This window comes from Petromyzon marinus, chromosome 47 (assembly GCF_048934315.1).
Source record: "Petromyzon marinus isolate PM22_M1 ecotype Great Lakes invasive population chromosome 47, UKy_Petmar_22M1.pri1.0, whole genome shotgun sequence".
NCBI lineage: Eukaryota > Metazoa > Chordata > Hyperoartia > Petromyzontiformes > Petromyzontidae > Petromyzon > Petromyzon marinus.
Window position 1 is genome coordinate 8166363 of NC_133713.1, and position 20465 is coordinate 8186827.

At 51.0% G+C, this 20465-nt stretch overlaps 2 protein-coding genes across 3 annotated transcripts; both read right to left on the reverse strand.

Moving 5' to 3' along the window:
- Positions 1-38: 38 nt before the first annotated feature.
- LACC1 (laccase domain containing 1) lies at positions 39-14682 on the reverse strand. Its single transcript, XM_076074276.1, has 6 exons — positions 11197-14682; positions 6665-7213; positions 5276-6381; positions 5076-5241; positions 2947-3172; positions 39-1364 (listed from the first exon to the last, which is right to left on the reverse strand). Exons 2-6 carry the CDS (start codon positions 7206-7208, stop codon positions 1178-1180), a joined length of 2229 nt encoding a protein of 742 aa, XP_075930391.1. The 5' UTR covers positions 7209-7213; positions 11197-14682; the 3' UTR covers positions 39-1177.
- A 127-nt stretch (positions 14683-14809) lies between these two features.
- On the reverse strand, positions 14810-20325 carry RPL35A (ribosomal protein L35a). 2 transcript variants are annotated; one of them, XM_032971870.1, is made up of 5 exons: positions 20221-20325; positions 19961-19996; positions 18021-18173; positions 15515-15659; positions 14810-14877 (listed from the first exon to the last, which is right to left on the reverse strand). In XM_032971870.1, exons 2-5 carry the CDS (start codon positions 19969-19971, stop codon positions 14854-14856), a joined length of 333 nt encoding a protein of 110 aa, XP_032827761.1. In that variant the 5' UTR covers positions 19972-19996; positions 20221-20325; the 3' UTR covers positions 14810-14853. The 2 variants fall into 2 exon arrangements, with proteins under 2 accessions (XP_032827761.1, XP_075930481.1); XM_076074366.1 differs by lacking the exon at positions 20221-20325 and adding an exon at positions 20106-20130.
- Positions 20326-20465: the final 140 nt, after the last annotated feature.

A 20465-nucleotide genomic window follows, 5' to 3' on the forward strand; every position in this document is an offset into this window, starting at 1 on the left:
TTTCAGAATAACAAAAAAACGACGGACAAAAATCGGCATCGTCTTAAAAATCTTCATCGCCACCGTCGGGCCATCATTTTACCGTCAAACGAAGGGGGAATACAAATAGAAAGGGTGAGTTTATGGAGCGGGCTGAAAGCGAAAATAATTTGCCATTTCAGTCCCTCTGCCACTGCATGTGCAACAACAACAACAAAAACAACTTTACATTTGTGTTTTCACTTAATTTGGCAAAACGCCGGCTGGAAGAATAAGAAATATGGGTTTGATTGTCATTCAACAAGCACTTCTCTGCAGCAGAGCGTGTGGGAAAAAGTGCTGTGGCCTCCTTGTGTGTGGCTAAAAGATCACTTGTGAATGAATCTCGGAAGCAGTTCCATGGTGTCTGGTTCCACGGGCCGTTCTCCAACACAGGGTTATAACAGACTGCTCTGCCAGCGTTTCACAGGGATCGTATGTCTAATGACAGCATGTCCGTAGCACAATTGTTATTAAATAGGTAATGTGCAAAACAACATTCTTAATATACCCATCACCATAATCAGTATCATCTGTAAGTTTATTTTTTACTCAATTGGCTGCGTCGTTTGTTTTCCTTCACCAAAAGCTTCGTCCAGATTGCCCATTCGGTCAACACAAAGAAGAACCAGGCCGCGACGTTGCCACTACCCCCTCCCGCTAAGCTCCCCCTCATGATTCCAATTCCTCCCTCTTCACGTAGGCCTCGGCAATTGGGCCCATCCGGCACACCATCTGCGCGCTCAAGGGCTACGGCGCTCAACTCGACGTGGGTACAGTGGCGAGATGTTAACTACCTCGCCTGGTATGCAGGAGGTCGTGGGTTCGGTCCCGACCCCGACGCCTGCTGCTGCTGTATATTTGGAGTTTGCACGTCTCTCTCCCCCCCCCCCCCCCCCCCCGTGGTAGTGTGGATTCTTCTCCGGTTCGTCCGATTTTTCCCTCCACGTTTAGAATCACCGCGAGTATTAGGCTGCTATAAATGTCCACGTGATAAGCCGCTTCGTTGCCCTATCATTTGTGGCCAGGTCGTTGTGGAAAAAAAAGTGTTACATAGCTCAGTGGCAAAAATAACACAAAAAAAACTTAAATACTTAGTAGGTAGAGGCACGGCGGGGGGTTGGGTGGAAGGGAGCGGTGATTTGTCTGGAAGGCGGCGTCACTCGCGCAGCGCGATGAAGCCCAGCATGGTGCCGAACTCGGAGCCGTCGCGGCGGTACGAGAAGAAGAGCTCCGGGTGGCACGAGGTGCACAGGGTGACGACGCCGGTGTCGGCGTCCCGCTGACCGGGCGCTGTGCCGTCATCGATGTGCTCCGGCAGCACGCCGCTGCGCTCCAGCAGAATCCTGACAAGGGCAGCGCGAACGTCGGTGGATCGACAACGACAACAACAACAACCACCACCACCAGGACTGCCACGACTACCACCACGAAGATGACCACTCGTATGCAACGCACCATGGGGAAGAGGGAGGCGTGTATCTCTGCATCGTATGTGTGTGTGTGTGTATTTTTAAAGGGGGTCAGGACAGTCATTGGCAGAGGAGAAGAACGTGGACTTGAAGGTGGACAAGGGAATCGACGGCACAGACGGCTGGTGGGGGGAGGGGAGGGGGGAGTAGCAAACTACACGGGAAGCAGATTAGCACGGTTGGCCACATACGGTGTGAAAGAAGTTCAACATTTTATTGGTTCTTTCGGTAAAGTCACGTAGAAGGGAAATAATAAAAAATGTAACAATAAAATTCGGTGAGAATTTTGTCGTTTAATTTTTATTATTTTATTATTTCCTTCTACGTGACTTTACCGAAAGAACCAAGAATATGAATCTCTGCAGTCACGAAAGCTTTAAAACGAAGTTCAACATACATACACACAAGGAGCGACCCCCTCCCATCAGTGAACCCAGTAAACCTGTTTATGATCATATCAGAATCAGAATAAATTTTGATTTAAAGCTTTCGTGACTGCAAGGATTCATAATTTTCTTGCTGTGGTTTTCACACCTGATGATGATTGCTTGTGTTGCAGTCGAAACGTCGTGAGAATTTTATTGTTTTATATTTTTATTATGTTATTGTTTCCCTTCTACGTGGTGACTTTACCGAAAGAACCAAGAATAAGAATCAGAATACTTATTTATATTGGAGGAATCCGATGAGCTACAAAGCTCTTTTTTTTCACAGATGCCCAGCAGGACATATGCGTCCAATAGCCAATGTTGGTCCACGATCGTGCACTCGCTACGGCCTCTCGTAACCAAATCAACTTGATGAAGTCTGCCATCTGCGTCCAGGCAAGTCGATTCCGTTGTCGGGTCTCCGTCGCGCTCAACGATGAGGTTCACCCGACCGTTGGTCACCGTCACGCTGGACGATGACGGGCACTTCGCCCGACAGGTAGTTTCGTCGCGCACTTCACGAACGAAGCTGAACCCTGCGCCTCGTTCGGAACATCCCGGTCGAAACATTTTCCGCATTTATCACAAATAAATACGTGTCAATCCGTCTTGCGGCGGAGCGCGCCTGTGTGTACCGTGTGTACCGGATCTACGTCGAACTTCTTTCGCGCCGCACGTAGCCAATCGCGCAAATTGGAGGTGCGGGTTGGGGGGGGGGCGGGAGGAAGGAAGGACAACAAACTAAAGAAAAGAAGCAGCTCCACAGAGGTGGGTTTAATGTACGTCGAGCTACACGCGTGTGCGTGCACATTCTTGCGCGTGCATTTCGAACTAGGACGGTGTCCTTCACTTTCAGCGCGGGGGACCGCCACACATTCGAAACCGTTGGGCTTGGCACGTCAGCGGGCGCACTGAAGGCGGACCAGGGTCCGCCGGCGGACCTGCGGGCCTTTGCCGATGAAGAACACCGAAACTAGGGGAATGCCGCGAGACCCGTCGCGACGAATCGTTCGTGCTCCCGGCGGCACCTGGTGGCCCTGCGCAGGTCGCCGTTCGTCGTCCCGTCCGCCAGGTGCCGTAGGCACGTCGCGTCGATGGCCGAGAACCGGGCGGCCACCTCAGGGCCCACCTGGAAGCAGCAGGGCCCGATGGAGGGGCCCAGCACGACCCTGAGGTCCCGCGCCGAGCAGCCCAGCTCCGCCACCATGGCGCGCACCGCCACGCCGCCGATGTCCCCCACGGTGCCGCGCCAGCCTGCCGGGGCACGACGCAACGCCGGCACGCGCACACACACGGTGACTAAGACCCCCCACGTGTAGCCCACACACACACAGTGACTAAGATCCCCCTCACGTGTAGCCCACACACACACACGGTGACTAAGATCCCCCACACGTGTAGCCCACACACACACACAGTGACAAACATCCCCCCGTGTAACCCACACACACACACGGTGACGAAGATCCCCCACGTGTAGCCCACACACACACACAGTAACTAAGATCCCCCACGTGTAGCCCACACACACACACACAGTGACTAAGATCCCCCCCACGTGTAGCCCACACACACACAGTGACTAAGATCCCCCGTGTAACCCACACACACACACAGTGACAAAGACCCCCCACGTGTAGCCCACACACACACACACACAGTGACTAAAACCCCCCACGTGTAGCCCACACACACACACAGTGACTAAGACCCCCCTCCCCGTGTAGCCCACACACACACACAGTGACTAAGACCCCCCACGTGTAGCCCACACACACACACACAGTGACTAAGACCCCCCTCCCCGTGTAGCCCACACACACACAGTGACTAAGACCCCCCACGTGTAGCCCACACACACACACAGTGACTAAGACCCCCCTCCCCGTATAGCCCACACACACACAGTGACTAAGACCCCCCCGTGTAGCCCACACACACACAGCGACAAAGACCCCCCCCCCCCGTGTAGCCCACACACACAAACACTTTTGGGACAAGTGCTGTTTGCAAAACTATAAAAACAAATTGGTTTTACTGAACTCCTTGACCTGCACCACAGCATCAGCAGGTCCTCATCAAACAGTGGACTGACAAAAGTCTGTACATGCACGCCTACATTTTAATAACAGGGCTCCGTCATGGGCGGAAATGTCTTGAGTCTCGACTTGGAGAGGAATTGGGCAGCTGGACTGGCTGGAACTGGGATTCCAGACGCCAGGGACAGCAACAGAGCACTAGCAAACTCCCATTGAGCAGTGGTTTTGGAGAGAAGGCCTTTATTACTCGAGTGGAGAGCATGTGGGCGGACGTATAATGATAAGAAACAAATAAAACGAAAACTAAAGAAGTAGTTTATTTTACTAGGTAGGGCCCCACTGAACTATACAGCTCTTTTTCCAGAAGCGACCTGGCCACAAATGATAGCTCAACGAAGTGGCTTGTCATCGCGTGGAAATTTATAGCAGCCAAATACTCTGAACGCATTTTGTTTCTAAATGTGGAGGGAAAAACCTGAGGACCCGGAGAAAAATCTACGCGACCACGGGGAGAGAGACACGCCAACTCCAAATATACAGCAGCAGGCGTCAGGGTTGGGATCGAACCCACGACCTCCTGTGCACCAAGCGAGATAGTTAACATCTCACCACAGCAAGTACCTATTAAGGTCGGCACTGCACACAAAGGGGTGGTGTAGCCAGCACCATGCCAGGTCGCCTTTCTCTCCCTTTGGCAATGTTTACACACCGCACCGGGTACACATTTGAGTCTGAGTCGACCTAGAGGAAGCCCAGAACCGGGAACAGGTAATTGTCACTGGTGTTGGCCGTGAGCGGGAATCTAATTCTGGTTTGCCGGGTTCGTAGCGCCGCGCGCTAACCACCACACTACCACTCCCAACAGCACACACACACACACGTGCACGCACACACACGTGGACACACCACTCACGTGCTCTGTGTGTGGCGTGTATGAGCTGTTTAGGGTGTGGATGGGTTCGTCGCGTCGTAGCAGGGTCGCGTGTGTTGTGGATGATCTGGGCACGTTGGGTCCATGGCAGCACGCGTGTTCGTGTCCGGGCAAGCGAGCGTGTGCGTAGTGCCCGGTGCGGCGCGTTGCGTTGCCGTGGCCGCGCCTGGCTACGCGTGGCGAGTACCCGAATGCACGGCGCCGCACGCCCCGCGGACGGGGTCGGCCAGCAGCAGCGGGATGCAGTCGGCGCCCGGCGCGCCAAGCGTCACGCCGGGCCGCGCCGTCAGGAGCCCGTCGTACTCCGCCGGCTCCTCGGGCCCCAGCACCCACACCGCGGTGCTGTGGCACACCTGGTGCGACACGGCAACGTCATAACCGGTGTGCGTGTGGGGTCCGTGTGGGGTCTGTGTGTGGGGTCTGTGTGTGGGGTCTGTGTGTGGGGTCTGTGTGTGGGGTCTGTGTGGGGTCTGTGTGGGGTCTGTGTGGGGTCTGTGTGGGGTCTGTGTGGGGTCTGTGTGTGGGGTCTGTGTGTGGGCCGTGTGGGGTCCGTGTGGGGTCTGTGTGGGTCCGTGTGGTGTCTGTGTGTGGTCCGTGTGTGGTCCGTGTGGGGTCCGTGTGGGGTCTGTGTGAGGTCTGTGTGAGGTCCGTGTGTGTGGGTCCGTGTGGGGTCTGTGTGGGCTCCGTGTGGGGTCCGTGTGGGGTCCGTGTGGGGTCTGTGTGGGGTCTGTGTGAGGTCTGTGTGGGGTCTGTGTGGGGTCTGTGTGGGGTCTGTGTGGGGTCTGTGTGGGGTCTGCGTGGGGTCCGTGTGGGGTCTGTGTGTGGTCCGTGTGGGGCCCGTGTGGGTCTGTGTGTGGGGTCTGTGTGGGATCTGTGTGGGGTCTGTGTGGGGTCCGTGTGGGGTCTGTGTGGGGTCTGTGTGGGGCCCGTGTGGGGTCCGTGTGTGGTCCGTGTGGGGCCCGTGTGGGGTCTGTGTGTGGTCCGTGTGGGGCCCGTGTGGGTCTGTGTGAGGTCTGTGTGGGGTCTGTGTGTGGTCCGTGTGGGGCCCGTGTGGGGTCTGTGTGTGGGGTCTGTGTGGGGTCTGTGTGGGTCTGTGTGTGGGGCCCGTGTGGGGTCTGTGTGTGGTCCGTGTGGGGCCCGTGTGGGGTCTGTGTGTGGGGTCTGTGTGGGGTCTGTGTGGGTCTGTGTGGGGTCCGTGTGGGGCCCGTGTGTGGGCCGTGTGGGTCTGTGTGTGGGGTCTGTGTGTGGGCCGTGTGGGGCCCGTGTGTGGGCCGTGTGGGGCCCGTGTGTGGGCCGTGCGTGTCGCCGTGCCTTGGGAGTGCGGAGCGAGTCGAGCGCGAAGCCCGCGGCCTGCGCCAGGCGCCGCTTGTTCTCGACAGTGGCGCCCGGCGGGTCGCGCCGGCGCACGGAGCGCGACAGGTTCAGAGAGCTCATCCCAGGCAGGTGAGACACGCCGCCCTGGCGCGTGCTGAACCCGTGCAGGAACCGCTCTTCTGCACGTCACACACGCCGCACGGACGCGCAAAGACGCAAGACTGTGTCACCTGTGTCACCTGTGTCGCCTGCACGGGCTGCTGGGGCAAGTGCTGTTGGTGGAGCAACGATGAACGGGCTAGAATAGGCGCACAAAGGGGCGGTGTTGCCCAGCGGTATGCCCGGCCGTCTTTGTCTCCCCAGTGCTCTTGTTTAACACGCCGCGATGGAACACGGGGGAGGGGTGGGGTGGGGTGCCCCGTGGCGGGCACGGCCACGCCGTTGGGACGAGGGGACACTCACCTGGGATGAGCGGCGAACGCAGAACGCGCACCGGTCCCATAATGGCGGGCAGGCCTCTGAAGCAGGCCTCGACGTCGGCGCGCACGGCCGCCAACTCGGCGGGGCTCGGCTCGCTCGGCACGCTCGGCACGCCGGGCCCCGTGGCGGCCACCTCGACATCGTACACGGGCGTGAACATCTCGGCCGCGTAGGCGCCCAGCAGCGCCGCGCGGTGCCCGCCCGTGAGCACGCTCACCCTGGCGAGCGCCAGCTCGTCCACGCGGCCCTTGGCGCGGTAGAAGAGGCGGGCGACGCTGTCGTCGCGCAGGACGTAGCACGGCGGTGCCAAGCCCGGGGGCTCGGCCGCGGCCGAGTCCTTGAAGGTGGCCGTCACGGCGGAGGCGGCGGAGGCGGCGTCGTCGCGAGGAGAGCAGAGCACGAGGAGGAGCGAGGGGCGGCCGCGGCCGGAGGAGAGACGCGGGGCCGCCGGGAGGAAGGAGGCCGGGTCAGCTCGGAACCCCGGCCCGAGGCCGGGAAGGTCGAGCAGCAGCGCTTCTCCCGCCATTGCACCTGACGAGACATTTATCACTCGGCTCACGCGTCGCTCGCTCGCTCGCTGGGACGGCCACCAAAAGAGCGATGGTGGCTTCTGCCAGGGAAACATAGCGAGGGTGGGCAGAAACGAATTCCACAATCCGAGAATGTGACCACCACCACCACCGCCGCCGCCACCACCAACACCGCCACCGCAGGTATTGTGGTCAATGCAAACACGACTCCTTGTAAAAAAAAGGTGTCAGTTTTGTTGCCAGATAAAAGGGTAAAAAAAACAATTATCATAGTTGGTTAGGGTTAACGTCGGCTACTTACTCGTGGTGGGTGAGCTGGTTACGATTAATGAGATGGCTACTTACTAGTGGTGGGTTAGCTAGTCGGTTAGGGCTCGTGCTTAAGGGGCCGTCCATAAATGACGTCACGCACCTAGAGGGGGGTCAGACATTTGTGACGATGTGTGACGAGGGGGGGGGGGATCAGAAATGTGACGTCACATCAAAATGCGCAACTTTAAATAAATATAGACAACACGTTCTACTTAATTAAATAGACTTTTCAATGTTTTCTCCTACAACATCAGAGTGCAGCGCCACATTAAATACGCACTACAATGACAATAGTTCAAAGCGATTTGAAGCATGTTTTTTTTTTTGGGGGGGGGGGGGGGAGCAGAGCATTGTGACGTCATATTTGAGGGGGTGGGGTCTGACTTTTTGTGACGCCGTGTGACGATGGATGGGGGAGGGGGTCAAAAATCGTCCAAAATCGCGTGACGTCATTTACGGACGGCCCCTAATAGCGGTGGTTGAGCTCGTTGGTGAGGGTTAATGAGAGCTACTTACGAGTCGTGGGTTCGCGAGGGGGATACTTTACTTACACGTGGCTGGCCGGCTGGTCGCTTGTGGACAGGATCCAGTGCAATGGCTGGCGCTCGGTGCTGGATGGATAGGGAGAGTATATTTCTATGCCACCAAAACAACAGCATCGGCGATCTCTGTGGGGCTATGGGCAGGCCCGATAGTACCCGGGACAAGCCGTGGTGACGATTGTAATGTCGTTGACGCAGGATCCCTCTCGACAAACGAGACTCCCGCCTGCACCTCCGACGAGCGCCGTTGCCTTACGTACGGCGCGAAAGAAGTTCGACATGCAGTGGGTACATACACAGGCGATGGACTCCGCAGCGACGTCCTGGCTCTCTTTGAGTTGGTTTAACGAAAATCGACGTGACTGGCCCCTAGCTTCAGTGAAACAGCCGGGGGTCTGGGCTTACATTGCTCCATCCCCGTGCAAAATAAAAAAAATGAATACACGGACGGACATCCAACTTGTACTTACCCCCCCCCCCCCCAGCTTCCTCATTGCGAACAACTCGAGCCAATTGGCTGACTTCGTGTTTCCTGGTTGCCGGCAACTTTGCCCCAGAAGCAGATGGCGGATTGCACCATCTGCTGTCCGCGAAAGTGGATATCGATATGGTGGGATCTTTCTTGCCAGTATCAAAATATTTCAATAGGTTTAACCCTTTCTGGGAATAAAACAGGTGTGTTAAGACGTTAAAACACCAAACAGAATCCCTTTTCAAGGACAGGATTCCTTGAGATCGTCGAACGAATAAGTACAGATTATTTTTTACAAGATTAAAATATAATTGTGTAAAAACTTAAACTATAAATTAACAAATTAAAATTACAAGATTAATTTTAAAGTGTTTGACAAATCAAATTGTATTATTTCTGGGGTTAAAAGAATTTGGATGCGATTGATTTTAGAGAAAATTATAAACATCGAAAGGAAACCACCTACTTTTATTCAGCACATCAAATTTTATTAATTCTGGGGTCGAAATAATTATTTTTTACTTTTTAGTGCAAGTAAAAGCGTGTGCATTGAAAAACTATATTTTTTTACCAAATATATTTAGACTTAAATCTTAAACATTATTTTACGCGAAGATAAGTGATGAAATATGATAGGGAATGGAGTCCGCAAAGGAAAGTATACAAACGGTATTGTGGCTCATGCAGACATGAATCCTCGTAAAAAAGGTTTCAGTTTTGTTGCCAGAAAAAAAGGGGAAAAACCCTATTATTACATTTTAGTACTGGCAAAGGAGGTCTAATATAGGTTTTTCTTATTCACATTCTTTGGGTCTTTCGGTAAAGTAAGGTAGATAGGTTCAAAGAAAATAACAAAAAACGACGACGTTTCGATCGCAACACAAGCGGTCATCATCAGGTGGAGAAGAAGGTTTTTCTTAATGAAGACACCAGATTTTCAGAGGTCATTCAGAACAGTCCCACCGAATGGAAATGTCACGAACCGCCACTGCATCCGCCGTATGCTGCTACTGTTGCAAGTAGCTCCGCGAGTGATGCGGCGATCGAACTATTTTTTTTGGTTAAAGACAAAGAATCCCGTAAAAGAGGAATGGCTCTCCTTCCTTCTTTGAAAGATTGTCATACCTGTGAACCTCTGATCAGTGCCTACCTTATTGCAGACCAATTCAGACCTTATTGGTAACCCCGTGACCCTTATGAATCTCAACGTTCATCTTACAAAGTCCCTGAACAAATGGAGAAACACAAATATTTTTTTTTGTTCCCCGTATTGAAACGGCTGTATGCCGTATGGATCTGAAAACTCAATTTCTCTGTACAAGAATACGGGGTAAACCGTATGGGTTGACAGGTATGTCATACACTACAATATACACTACAGGATACACTACGCTATATACTACATTATACACTACACTATACCATACCTGTGAAACCCTTATCAGTGCCTACCTTATTACAGACCAATTTTAAACTTATTGGTCAGCCCGTGCCCCTTATAAATCTCAAGGTTCATCCTACAAAGTCACCATCACAAGGGAGAAACACAAACAAATAGACAAAAATTATGTTACTAAAATTCTTTTTTGTTGTTGCCCGTATTGAAACGGCTGTACGCCGTATGGACTTGAAAACTCTATTTCCCTGTACAAGGATATGGGGTAAACCTTGTGGGGTTGACACGGTGTGGGTTTCTGACCCATAGTGGACGCTCCTGCTGCTGCTGCTGCGTTGTTAGCGGTGCTCAAAATTAACAAAACCTCAACACGTGAGTCAATCATTGCCACGCCGTGTGGCCTCAATATTGAACAAAAACGAATTGTTCAGGCGACAAAGTCACTGCTGGACGAAGGCTTCCCTCCCATTGTTGCGCGCGTTTGACCGAGCTGGTCAGTGCGAGGGTTGCTGTGAGCCCGAGGGTCCAGGAACCGGTTCGGATATCACCCGCTCACGTGTGCGAGCTCGTGAGCGAGGATCGAACTCGGGAGAGCAAGGGTTCGTAGCCGCAGCGCGCTAACCGCTGCGCCACCGCTCCATATTTACGGTGTCGTCTGCGCTCTACAAACGGAAGAGCAAAACGAGAGGAACTCTCTCTGCTGAAGCCATCTCGCCCTGACCAGCAGCAGACCTCCACATTGGCAATTCATCTCGCGAGTAAACAGGATTGCCGTACGCAAGAAGACAGATTCATAGAGACCCGTAGAGATACCTAGCTGCTCATAGAAACCCATTAAAGACAAACCACACAGTACGTAAAGTTAATGGGATTGTGGACACACAACGCAAACCATGGACCGAATAGTGAACCGCGCCTCTGATGAGCGCGGTTGGCTACGTGCGGTGCGAACGAAGCTCAAGATGACATCGACTGTGGTCTGCACTCCTTCAACAGAGGAGGAAGAGCAAAACGACACCGACCTCTCTCCTGAATCCCTCTCGTCCTGCCCAGAAGCAAACATCGACTCTTGAATCACAATGCCGCCACAATAGGTGAGAATAAGAAGTCCACGCGGACACACGCGCGGACTTCTTCATTCACACCCCCCCCCTCCCCGCAGGACTCATTCATTCACACCCCCCCTCCACCCAGGACTCATTCATTCACAACCCCCCCTACCCCCAGGACTCATTCATCAGCGGTGCCGCATGGCGGCTCACCTGGAAAGCGGTGGCCTGAAGAACGACGACGATGATGATGGAACCACACAAGATTGATGGAGCGCTTGAAGCGGTCCTATCGCGAACGAGTCTGCCACGTGCGCTGTGACCAACTACGAACCGCTTGCCCCGGCCGCTCGTGATCTCTCGTGTCGACGAGCACGCGTTTCACTTCCTCGGCAGCGAGCCGCTGCTCACCCACCCCTTGTTTGTCCAACTCGGCGCGAACGACACGACGTCGGACTGTACCCCTGGTGTCTTTTATATATACACACACACCATACACACCGTCTACTCGACTTCCTCTGTGACTCCGTCAAGACAACAGAAACATCACAGTCGCGAAACGTCAGTCATCACGACAGCCCCAGGCCGTGGGGGATTTACCAGACCGTTCGATCGACTCGACGATGAATTTGCCTGCAATTCAAATATACGAGGGGGGAAAAATATAACTTCCCCCCATTAGGATGGAGTGGTGGCGTTAATGGTTAGCACTGCACTTCAGCGATAAACATAGCTTCCTGATCCATAGTAAAGGTTATTTCTTGTGGGTTATATCGCGTAAATGTGTCGTTAAACCCACCACCACCCGACACAGACGATTCGTAAGGTTTGTCACGTAAACTAAAAAAAACATTGGATGGATTTTGGTCGCGAAAACCAACGTGTTAAACGAACCGAGCGTCCAGAGTTTGATTCCCAGCTCATGTCAAGTGAGATACTCTTTGGTGATTTCGGTAAAGTCACGGAGAAAGAAAAAAAATAGCATACGACGTTTCGATTGCAACACAAGCAATCATCATTAGGAACAAATGAAAACAAACCTAGTAAACTTTGTGTCTCCGTGTCTGTGTAGCTCTCTCTCTCTCTCAAAATTTCACACTTAAATTCTAATTTAGCAATCTTTGGAAGAACGTAATCAACCAGGCTATACGTTGCGTTGACCGACTCTGTGTTGCATTGCATTTCCAAATTTTGCTAAGTTTGTTTAAGTGTGTTTTCTCTGTCCTCGTGTTGTATTTCCTGCAGTCACGAAATCTCCAAATCTCTCCTTGACATGTTAATTTCTCTACCCCCCCCCCCCCCTCTATTTAAGGCCTCGACACAGAGGCGTTGTTTCTATGTGCCTGTATTGTCTCTGTTATCTCTCTGCTTGTGTCTGTGTCTCCGTGTCTGTGTTTTGTCTCTCTCTCAAATTTAGCAATCTTTGGAAGAACGTAATCAACCAGGTAGGGTGTTGACTGTTGAGTTAGCCGACTCTGTGTTGTAACGTCGTATGCTATTACTTAATGTATTTGTCTTTCTACGTGACTTTACCGAAAGAACCAAAGAGTAATTCCTGCAGTCACGAAAGCTCCAAATCTAGTCAAGTGACGTCTCAACGAATCAGGGCAGCCAACGTCACCAACCGGCGTGAAGTATGATCAAACCCGCCCTCGCCTTTAAAACCACACATCTAGCAGCATCTGCTTTAGAAAACTCGAGACCGATTGCAGATGTGGGTCTTCAACAAATACCGCTGGGTTTCTAAATGCTCTTGGTCAGAGCGAACCGTATCAGAACATTACATGGATAGCTTATGTACATGTTTCCTCTATGAGACCGTAGCAGGGTTGCCACGTGTCCAAAATTAAGCCGAAAAGTCCGGGAATTGGCATGGGTATTCGAGTGGCAGGAAGCGATTTGTACCGACATATGGCACTGGTATTGTGAACGTTATTACAGCATTCTGCATCATATTGATATTTGATTGTTTCATTATAAGATAACTCAAGAAACTAGGTCAGTCTCATTTCCATTCGTCTGCTAATAGTCGGTGGTTGTTGCTTTGTATGCTCCAAATTGATTTGCAAATTTGGCAGTATTTAATCCAGACGGTGTATTATTGTTGTAACCCCGTGCCCCTAATGGACATGTGGAAAAGAGCTTTATAGCTCATCGGATTCCGCCAGTCGAAGTACATATTCCAGTTCTGATTGTTTTAAGGGCCGCAGGAATAAGCATAGGGGCTGCTGGAATCGAACAGCAAACGTATTGCAACAATTATCGGAAACGCCACCGCGTTAGGCTGACCAATGGATATGTCCGAGTTGGGCACTGGCCTCAATGGAAAGCATGGCCTGGGGAACTCGGGAGGGGGGGGGTCCGAATTTCAGAACGAGGGTCATAAAAGTGCACACAGAATAATGCATTTGCCCCGAGTTTGTAAAAAAAAGAAAACGCGTTTGGCAAGTTATGGTTACACAAGGGTGTTTGTAAGACATCTGATTTGCACGTCATGTGACATTGGCCAACGTCCACGCATGTTAGAAATGCTGTATTTTCATTTCTACATTGGGGAAGTTCTTGCTACGTCATATTCGCGTAAATACCGCGAGGTTTTTTGCATTAGGGAATGCACCTTAGTTTCCGTGACGTAATGGCGGCTTAGCCAAGCGTACATTTCATCTTCTTTCGCACAGTACGTAGCCAGATTTAAGACACTGGATCCAAACTTGTGTATACATGACGATAACTTTGCATTCATTTGACGTAGCCAAACCTTTGTTACTTCCTCTTTACCCACAACCCATGACTGTGAATAATGCATCTGTACAATGTTACTGTAATGCGGTGCTCGTGTTGATAGCTCGAAACCCAGAAGCATTTCCCAGTCCAAACTGCTGAGGCTCCGAATGTCATCACTGGCTCATTTTGCTGCCGGAAAAAACACATTAGCTCAGCAGCCCAATGGGTAGATGGACATTTTTTTATTTCACGTGGCAAAAGCTTTTGTATAATCCTGTCATGGTTCCACTTTTGAGTCTACAAACCCAAATTTACTTTTATTCGAAGTTTACAAACAATAATCCACTGGTAAATAGGTGCACTTCCTTTTGGCAAGTCATGTAAAAGGTAGCAAATGAAGTTGCTTACGTCACTGCTGAAAAAGGGCATCGACTAGAGGTGCTTGGCAGTATTCGGGCCTGCCATTTCAACTTGGCCAGATGTCCTAACAGAAGTGGGAGAGAGTACCCACTCAACCAGTAACCTCCCTATCAAGTGTGTTGTACCCATTTCTAATGCTGGGTAGAGGTGCAGGGACAAAAAAAATACAATAATTGTTTCAACCGCCTCGTCAGGATATCGAATTGCACCGACGACCTCTGGATCGCGCATCTCAGTGGCCACAGGAATACACAACACAAAAATACACGTGATCGCTGAAAATGGAACGAACTTTAAATGCAGCATTGTTAGACACTAGTAGGCGGCGCTTGGAACTAGCGTGAGTTTGAGGCAAAACACAGACTGGAGTATGTAGTGACAAGAAGCAATCACCCATGGTATGACGTTGAGTTTATGGTGAAACACCACGAAAAGCATGTTCATAATAAGTACAACACGTTCACCCACACACTCTGGATTCAACTGCCACACACCCGGTGTATGACTATATATTTTACTTGTTTTAAAAACACTCGGGACAGCAGTTTTAGTAAAAACTGCGCATGATGACTTGTGTTTGTCTGTATTTAACCGATATAAACCGATAGCAGAAAAGCACGTTAAAAAAAATAACTGTCAAAAGAGCGTTTCACGGATGACAAAAAGAATGCCGAGACGCAAAGAGCCCAACAGTTGTTATTTATTTAAACTTTGCAACGCATACAATTAGATTCGTGATGGGTACAGCATCTGAAAAAGAAAAAAAATCACAAGTCATAAAAAAGCATTTCCATAGTCGAGCCACAAGCACAATGATAAAAATGTAACTTCACAAAAGTAAGCATTTATTTACAACGATGTCAAAGAATGCACGTGATGTCCATCACTCATTGCATAGGTGTCAAAATCGTACAGCAGTTGACTTTAGACATTACTGTGGGTTTTCCGTCAGTGTTCCACTTTCATACCAGCGAGATCTGATTAAATTGATTCGAGCCAAAAAATAAAAAAGGCTCAAAGCGATCCCACAGGGGATTTATTCTGGAGTGCCTTTCTAGTGTTTAAGAGTGCATAGAACCGTCAACGTGCTGCAAACGATACATCAGCTTGTGTATGTAAACATTATTTAGATTTTTTTTTTAAGTTGCATGTAACGAATTCACACGACTTCCGCAGCCACTGGAGGCATTTAATAAAAAAAAATCGTAATTTTAAATTCGCGGCCCCAAATCGTACCAATTAATCAAATTGCAAAGAAGGCTGAATCATACCAGGCCTTCTCTCGAAGCAGCACTCCACCCCCCATACCATTTGACCTTATGGAGGCAAGAAAATTTGGCATAAACTATAATGAGACAGAAGTCTCGGTTTTCCCCCCGTGGCTCACCACTCTGATGCGGTGCCCCATGGCCTTGCCGGGCAGGTTCTTGCGGAACTTGGCGCGCACCACGCCGCTGTTGCCGTGGGAACGCATCACCTTGCCCCAGATGACGCGCGTCTTGTTGGGCTTTCCTCCCGGCGTCAGCGTGTTCCTGCGACGAGCACGACGTTAAGCAGCGCTCCATAACAACACAGCCAAGCGACCCTCCCAAAGCCAGGTCACGTGGGTTGTATGGAATAACCGGATTATAACAATGTACAGCCCAGTTTAACACGTAATTATTACTGGCAAACACTAATTAGAGAATCCATTGAAATTGAGAGGAATAGAAATAACTTTAATAGCTCTGACAGCTACAGGCTTAGTGCGGCATGGAAGCGTATTATTAAATAATACATATTACAATTCCTTATAGGGGAAACACATACTAATTAACGGATTACTAACGTAGCATATAATCACAATAACACACATTACAACTAATTACTAATCTACAACTCATTACTAATCATAACCAGACTGATTACCAATCGATTATATAATTACAATACCCCCCCCTCCGCCTCAAATCACTACACCTGAAATGAGTTAAATGATGACGTCACCCTGCTGCTCTATTTAAGACCGGGAGCAAGTGAGGGCTTTACCATTCTGGCGAATTGCCCGATGATGCTGGATGTAATTACCAGCGAAACGTCGTATTCAAACTGTAAATGTTGTGGATTCACTCAACACACCGGTGGGCTAAAGAAGTGAACTATTTGTCTTTTGTCAACGTGACACTTTTTTGCTGATTGGCCGTGTCGGGTGGTGGAGGGTTACGACACATTTATAAATGACGCGATCTAACCCAAAAACCTATATTATGAATGTACAGCCCCTTGCCCCGCACCTCCGATGCGCACGGTTGGCTACATATGGTGCAAAAAAAAGTTCGATGAAAGATAAATCGTCGACCGACTGCTGGGTAAATGCCATGAGGGTCGTGGCTGTTACGAGTCAATAGTTCACCATGCTTATCAGTGCAGGGGGAAGGTGAGGAGCATAGACTATGGAGCAGAGAAGTACAACACAACAGCGGATTTTGCTGCACTGGCTTCTGCGGCCCACAAATGTAGGCCGCAAACATGACAACCTGTTTGTGCATGGTGGTCAGCGATCCAAGGACTCTATACACAGGCTGAAACCTGCTTGCCTTCTCAGATGCCATAATCCCACACCAAGTAGCACTTCAGCACACGTTAAACATTTGCTCCTTGTTTTCAAGGTTTCATAACTTCCGTTGAGGTGAATTTGGTTGAGGCGCAAGCACCACTCATTGGTGCCGTTTGAAGCAAGAGAGAATGTACACACCGAGGTGTACACAGCTTGTTTGTATGCATGCTGAACTTCTTTCGCGCCGTACATAGCCAACCTCTCGAATCGGAGCTTGTATTAACTACAGCTTACACTACAGCCCTCAATGACACTTTTGGTGATAGAAGTTTCTGGATATGCTGTGGGCATGTCAGTAGAATGCACCACTGCATTGTACTTCTCTGCTCCTCACCATCGTGTACTGATTGGCGTGTTCAAGTCTGTTCAATTAACCAAGACGACCCGCACAGCACGACGAGATTCTCATTCGCTAGCGATGGCCCTTCGAAACAAGGAGACCCGGATTTGACCACTGGAAATTGCCCTGACAAAGAAACAACACACCTCCCCAAAATTCGAACTTTTGCAGCACTTGTAAACGAGACCACATTACCCCTCCCCCCCCCCAATGCGCAAGATTCTTTCACCAACCTCCGAATTTAGCCTTCAGTCAACTACGAGAGCGCCCACATGTCTTTACGCGACTTCGTGGACCTGTCCTTACTTAATTTGTCTCTTATCATTATACTTCTTCCCACATGCTCTCCACTCCAGTAATCAAGGCATTATCTCAATACCCTCAACCTGCTGCTGCGCAATGGGAGCTGGAGACTTTTCTGTTGCTGTCCCTGTAGTCTGGAATGCCAGTTCTAGTCATTCCAGCTGCCCAATTCCTGCCTAAGTCGAGGCTCAAGAAATGTATACCCATGACTGACCCATGTTATATAAAATGCAGGTGTACACGTAGACTTTTGTCAGTCCACGGGTAGATGACCTGCTTTTGCCGTGCAGGTCAAGGAGGTTACATGACCATACTTCACCAGACTGGTCAAAATTGCGTGAGGGTTGGAATAAATAGATGTGGGAGCCTAGTACAATACAACAATGCACATTTGTGCATTGTTGTATGCACATTTGTGCATTGTCCCGTCGCTCACCACGTAACTCCGCAACCGGTAACCACCTGCCGTGCCGTGCTCCAAGCACTAAACAGGCTCAATTCTGCGTAGGAGCGGATCCGTTTCTAGCGGTTCCCTGCGATGTGACCATTTATGTTGCTGCATGGTCTCGAGATGCAGCTGCATCTACAGACGCTGCACAAATCCCCAAAAAACCGTATTTTTGTTTGTGCCGTAAACGCGCTCCCGCCACGTACTTGCGCGCCTTGTAGACGTAGGCGCAGCGCTTGCCGAGGTAGAAGCCCGTCTCGCCGCGTGTGTACACGCCCTCGATCTTGAGCAGTGCGGTGTGCTCATGCTGGTTTCGCAGGCCACGTTTGTAGCCCGTGAAGATGGCCTTGCACCACAACCTGCAGCCGGGGAGGGGAAGCACAGTAGGCTCTCGTCACGAAACACAGGACCGGTCCCGCCCCCTCCGCCCGCCCAACTTATGGCTGCTCGACTTAGGAACGAGCTTCCAAAAGATATTTATTTTCTTAACCGTCCGACTTGTAACAACGAACCGCGGCAACTACTTAGTTTCACGCGCAAATGTACAATATGACTTATTTATGAGTTTAACAATGCACCCTTCTTTTGTTGAACTCTAACACATTATATAATAACGCTGCCTGTATGTGCATTTAAATATAGTGCACTGTGTTACATCTTACGAACGGGACTTGAGAACGGAACCCCCCGGTCGTAAATCGGGAAGCACCCGTAATGAGCAAGATACTTCGTCTTCACATATTCCTCTTTCCACATTAAAGTATTTCTTACGCAAACCATCGGTTGAATGGCCTTCTGGGAGTGCATAATTTCAACAGCACTGTGTCATCAGCATTACTTATTTAGTAATTAAACTCTTATTTATCGATACTCTCATTTTGTAATTATACTTTCCACGAAGCGAATGATGGTATTCAAAATCTCGTAAGTTCGACAGACACCAGGGGCCCCCAAGTAATCCTCTTCAAGAATGTTGATTACTAATTCGTTATTTTTCCTACCAGTTTTATGAGGATTGCGCTATCGGCGTCGCGAGACGCTGCGATGCATTGGGATCGTCGGGCAGAGAGCAGTGCACCAGTTCGCGTTGCGAGTAGGGTCCAGGGAAGCTTTCGTCAGAGCTATCCTCCCTACTCGTAGCTAGGTCTGCACTGGAATCAGCACCTCTAATCTCGCTGTGTCCGTGGCATTGACCAAACTGCTAGTAAATCAAGATTAATAGTTAATTACCGGCACAAGGAACACGCCAACGGATGTGGCTGCACTGCCTTTACGCTGGCAACGTTTTCCCACGTGTAAAAGTTAAGACGGACAACGGGGCCTGAGGTTAGGTCTAAGTTTATCAATATGTTGCAAGATATTTAACAGCTGCAGCGTTGCCTACAGTCGCGCCTGCTAGATATTTATAGCTCTCGCCATCGGGTGAAACTCCATATTACTATGACGGGGGCACGTAAGCGTATTACATCGGGCCGGCAATGTGAAACGCACGTATGTTTGCACTGCTCAGGAGGCGCCAAACTCCATGCCTAACAACCACCATTCGACAACAATACAACAGAAACGCGCAGCTAATGTGTTTTTTTGTCAATCCGCTGTTAGGACGAGGGCCCTCCCCACGCCTTTCGGGTCGCGGCGGGTAGTGGGGTGATCAGACCACACCGCTCGCTCAACGCGGCTCTGTTCAGAAGGCGGGCAGAGCGTGTTACGCGCGTGAGCCGCGGGCGGCTTAGCGCGTGGGGGACGTTCGCTGCGGTTGCCGCCTGCTGCCGTGCGGCCCCGAAACCTCCGAACACCGGGGTTGGTGAGTTCCACCCAGCATCCGGAATCAACGACCCCCCCTTGGCCTCATCTTCAGATACCGACTTGGCCACGGGGCAAACAGGCGCGCGTCCTTTAATTGCCGCTAAATAAATTGAACGATTAAAACGTGTCACGTTTTTGTTTTTATGGTACGGGGTTTTTAAAAAAGAAAAATCACACGTGGACGCGGCCTATCGAGCCCAGGCTTCGCCTAGCAGCGCCAACACGGCGCACGCACGCACGCCCGCCGGCGTACCGCCACCGATCGAGCGAAGCGATTTACGAACACGCACAAACAAACATAACGCGGGTAAAATGGTGAATGGAGTAGGAGAGACCGTACCTGCCAGACATCGCGGCGCTGTATTTCTCTCGATACCTAACGGGGGTGGTGGAACACGAGAGAGGGGGGGAGGTGGTTAGAGAAGCGCGTCAACACCGCCGACTCCAATCCATTCTCAATCGCGGTCAACGCGCAGCCATCCGACCTCGAGTCGACCGCGCCGACGATCGTCAAGGCGTCGGCGACCGTCGCGCGCCGCTCTCGGCGTCGGAGGCGAGCGGGGAGAGCCGCGGGAGAGGCCGCGGCGGGGTGAGGCTCACCTCGGAGCGGCGATGGGAAGCCTCCGTTCGAGTGCGGGAGCGATGGCGGAAAGGGTCCTTGCGCGGGCGTGACGTCACCGAGGCGGTCACGGCGAGGCGTCTGTGCCGCCTGCGAGGTGCCTGCCCACAAATACCACCCCCAGTGCGTCTTGGAAGAGGTGGTAATCACCCACACTTTACCCCACCACTAGCAAAGTAGAACTTTGGTGAACGCACTGCCACTGCTGTTGGGTGGACATAAAATA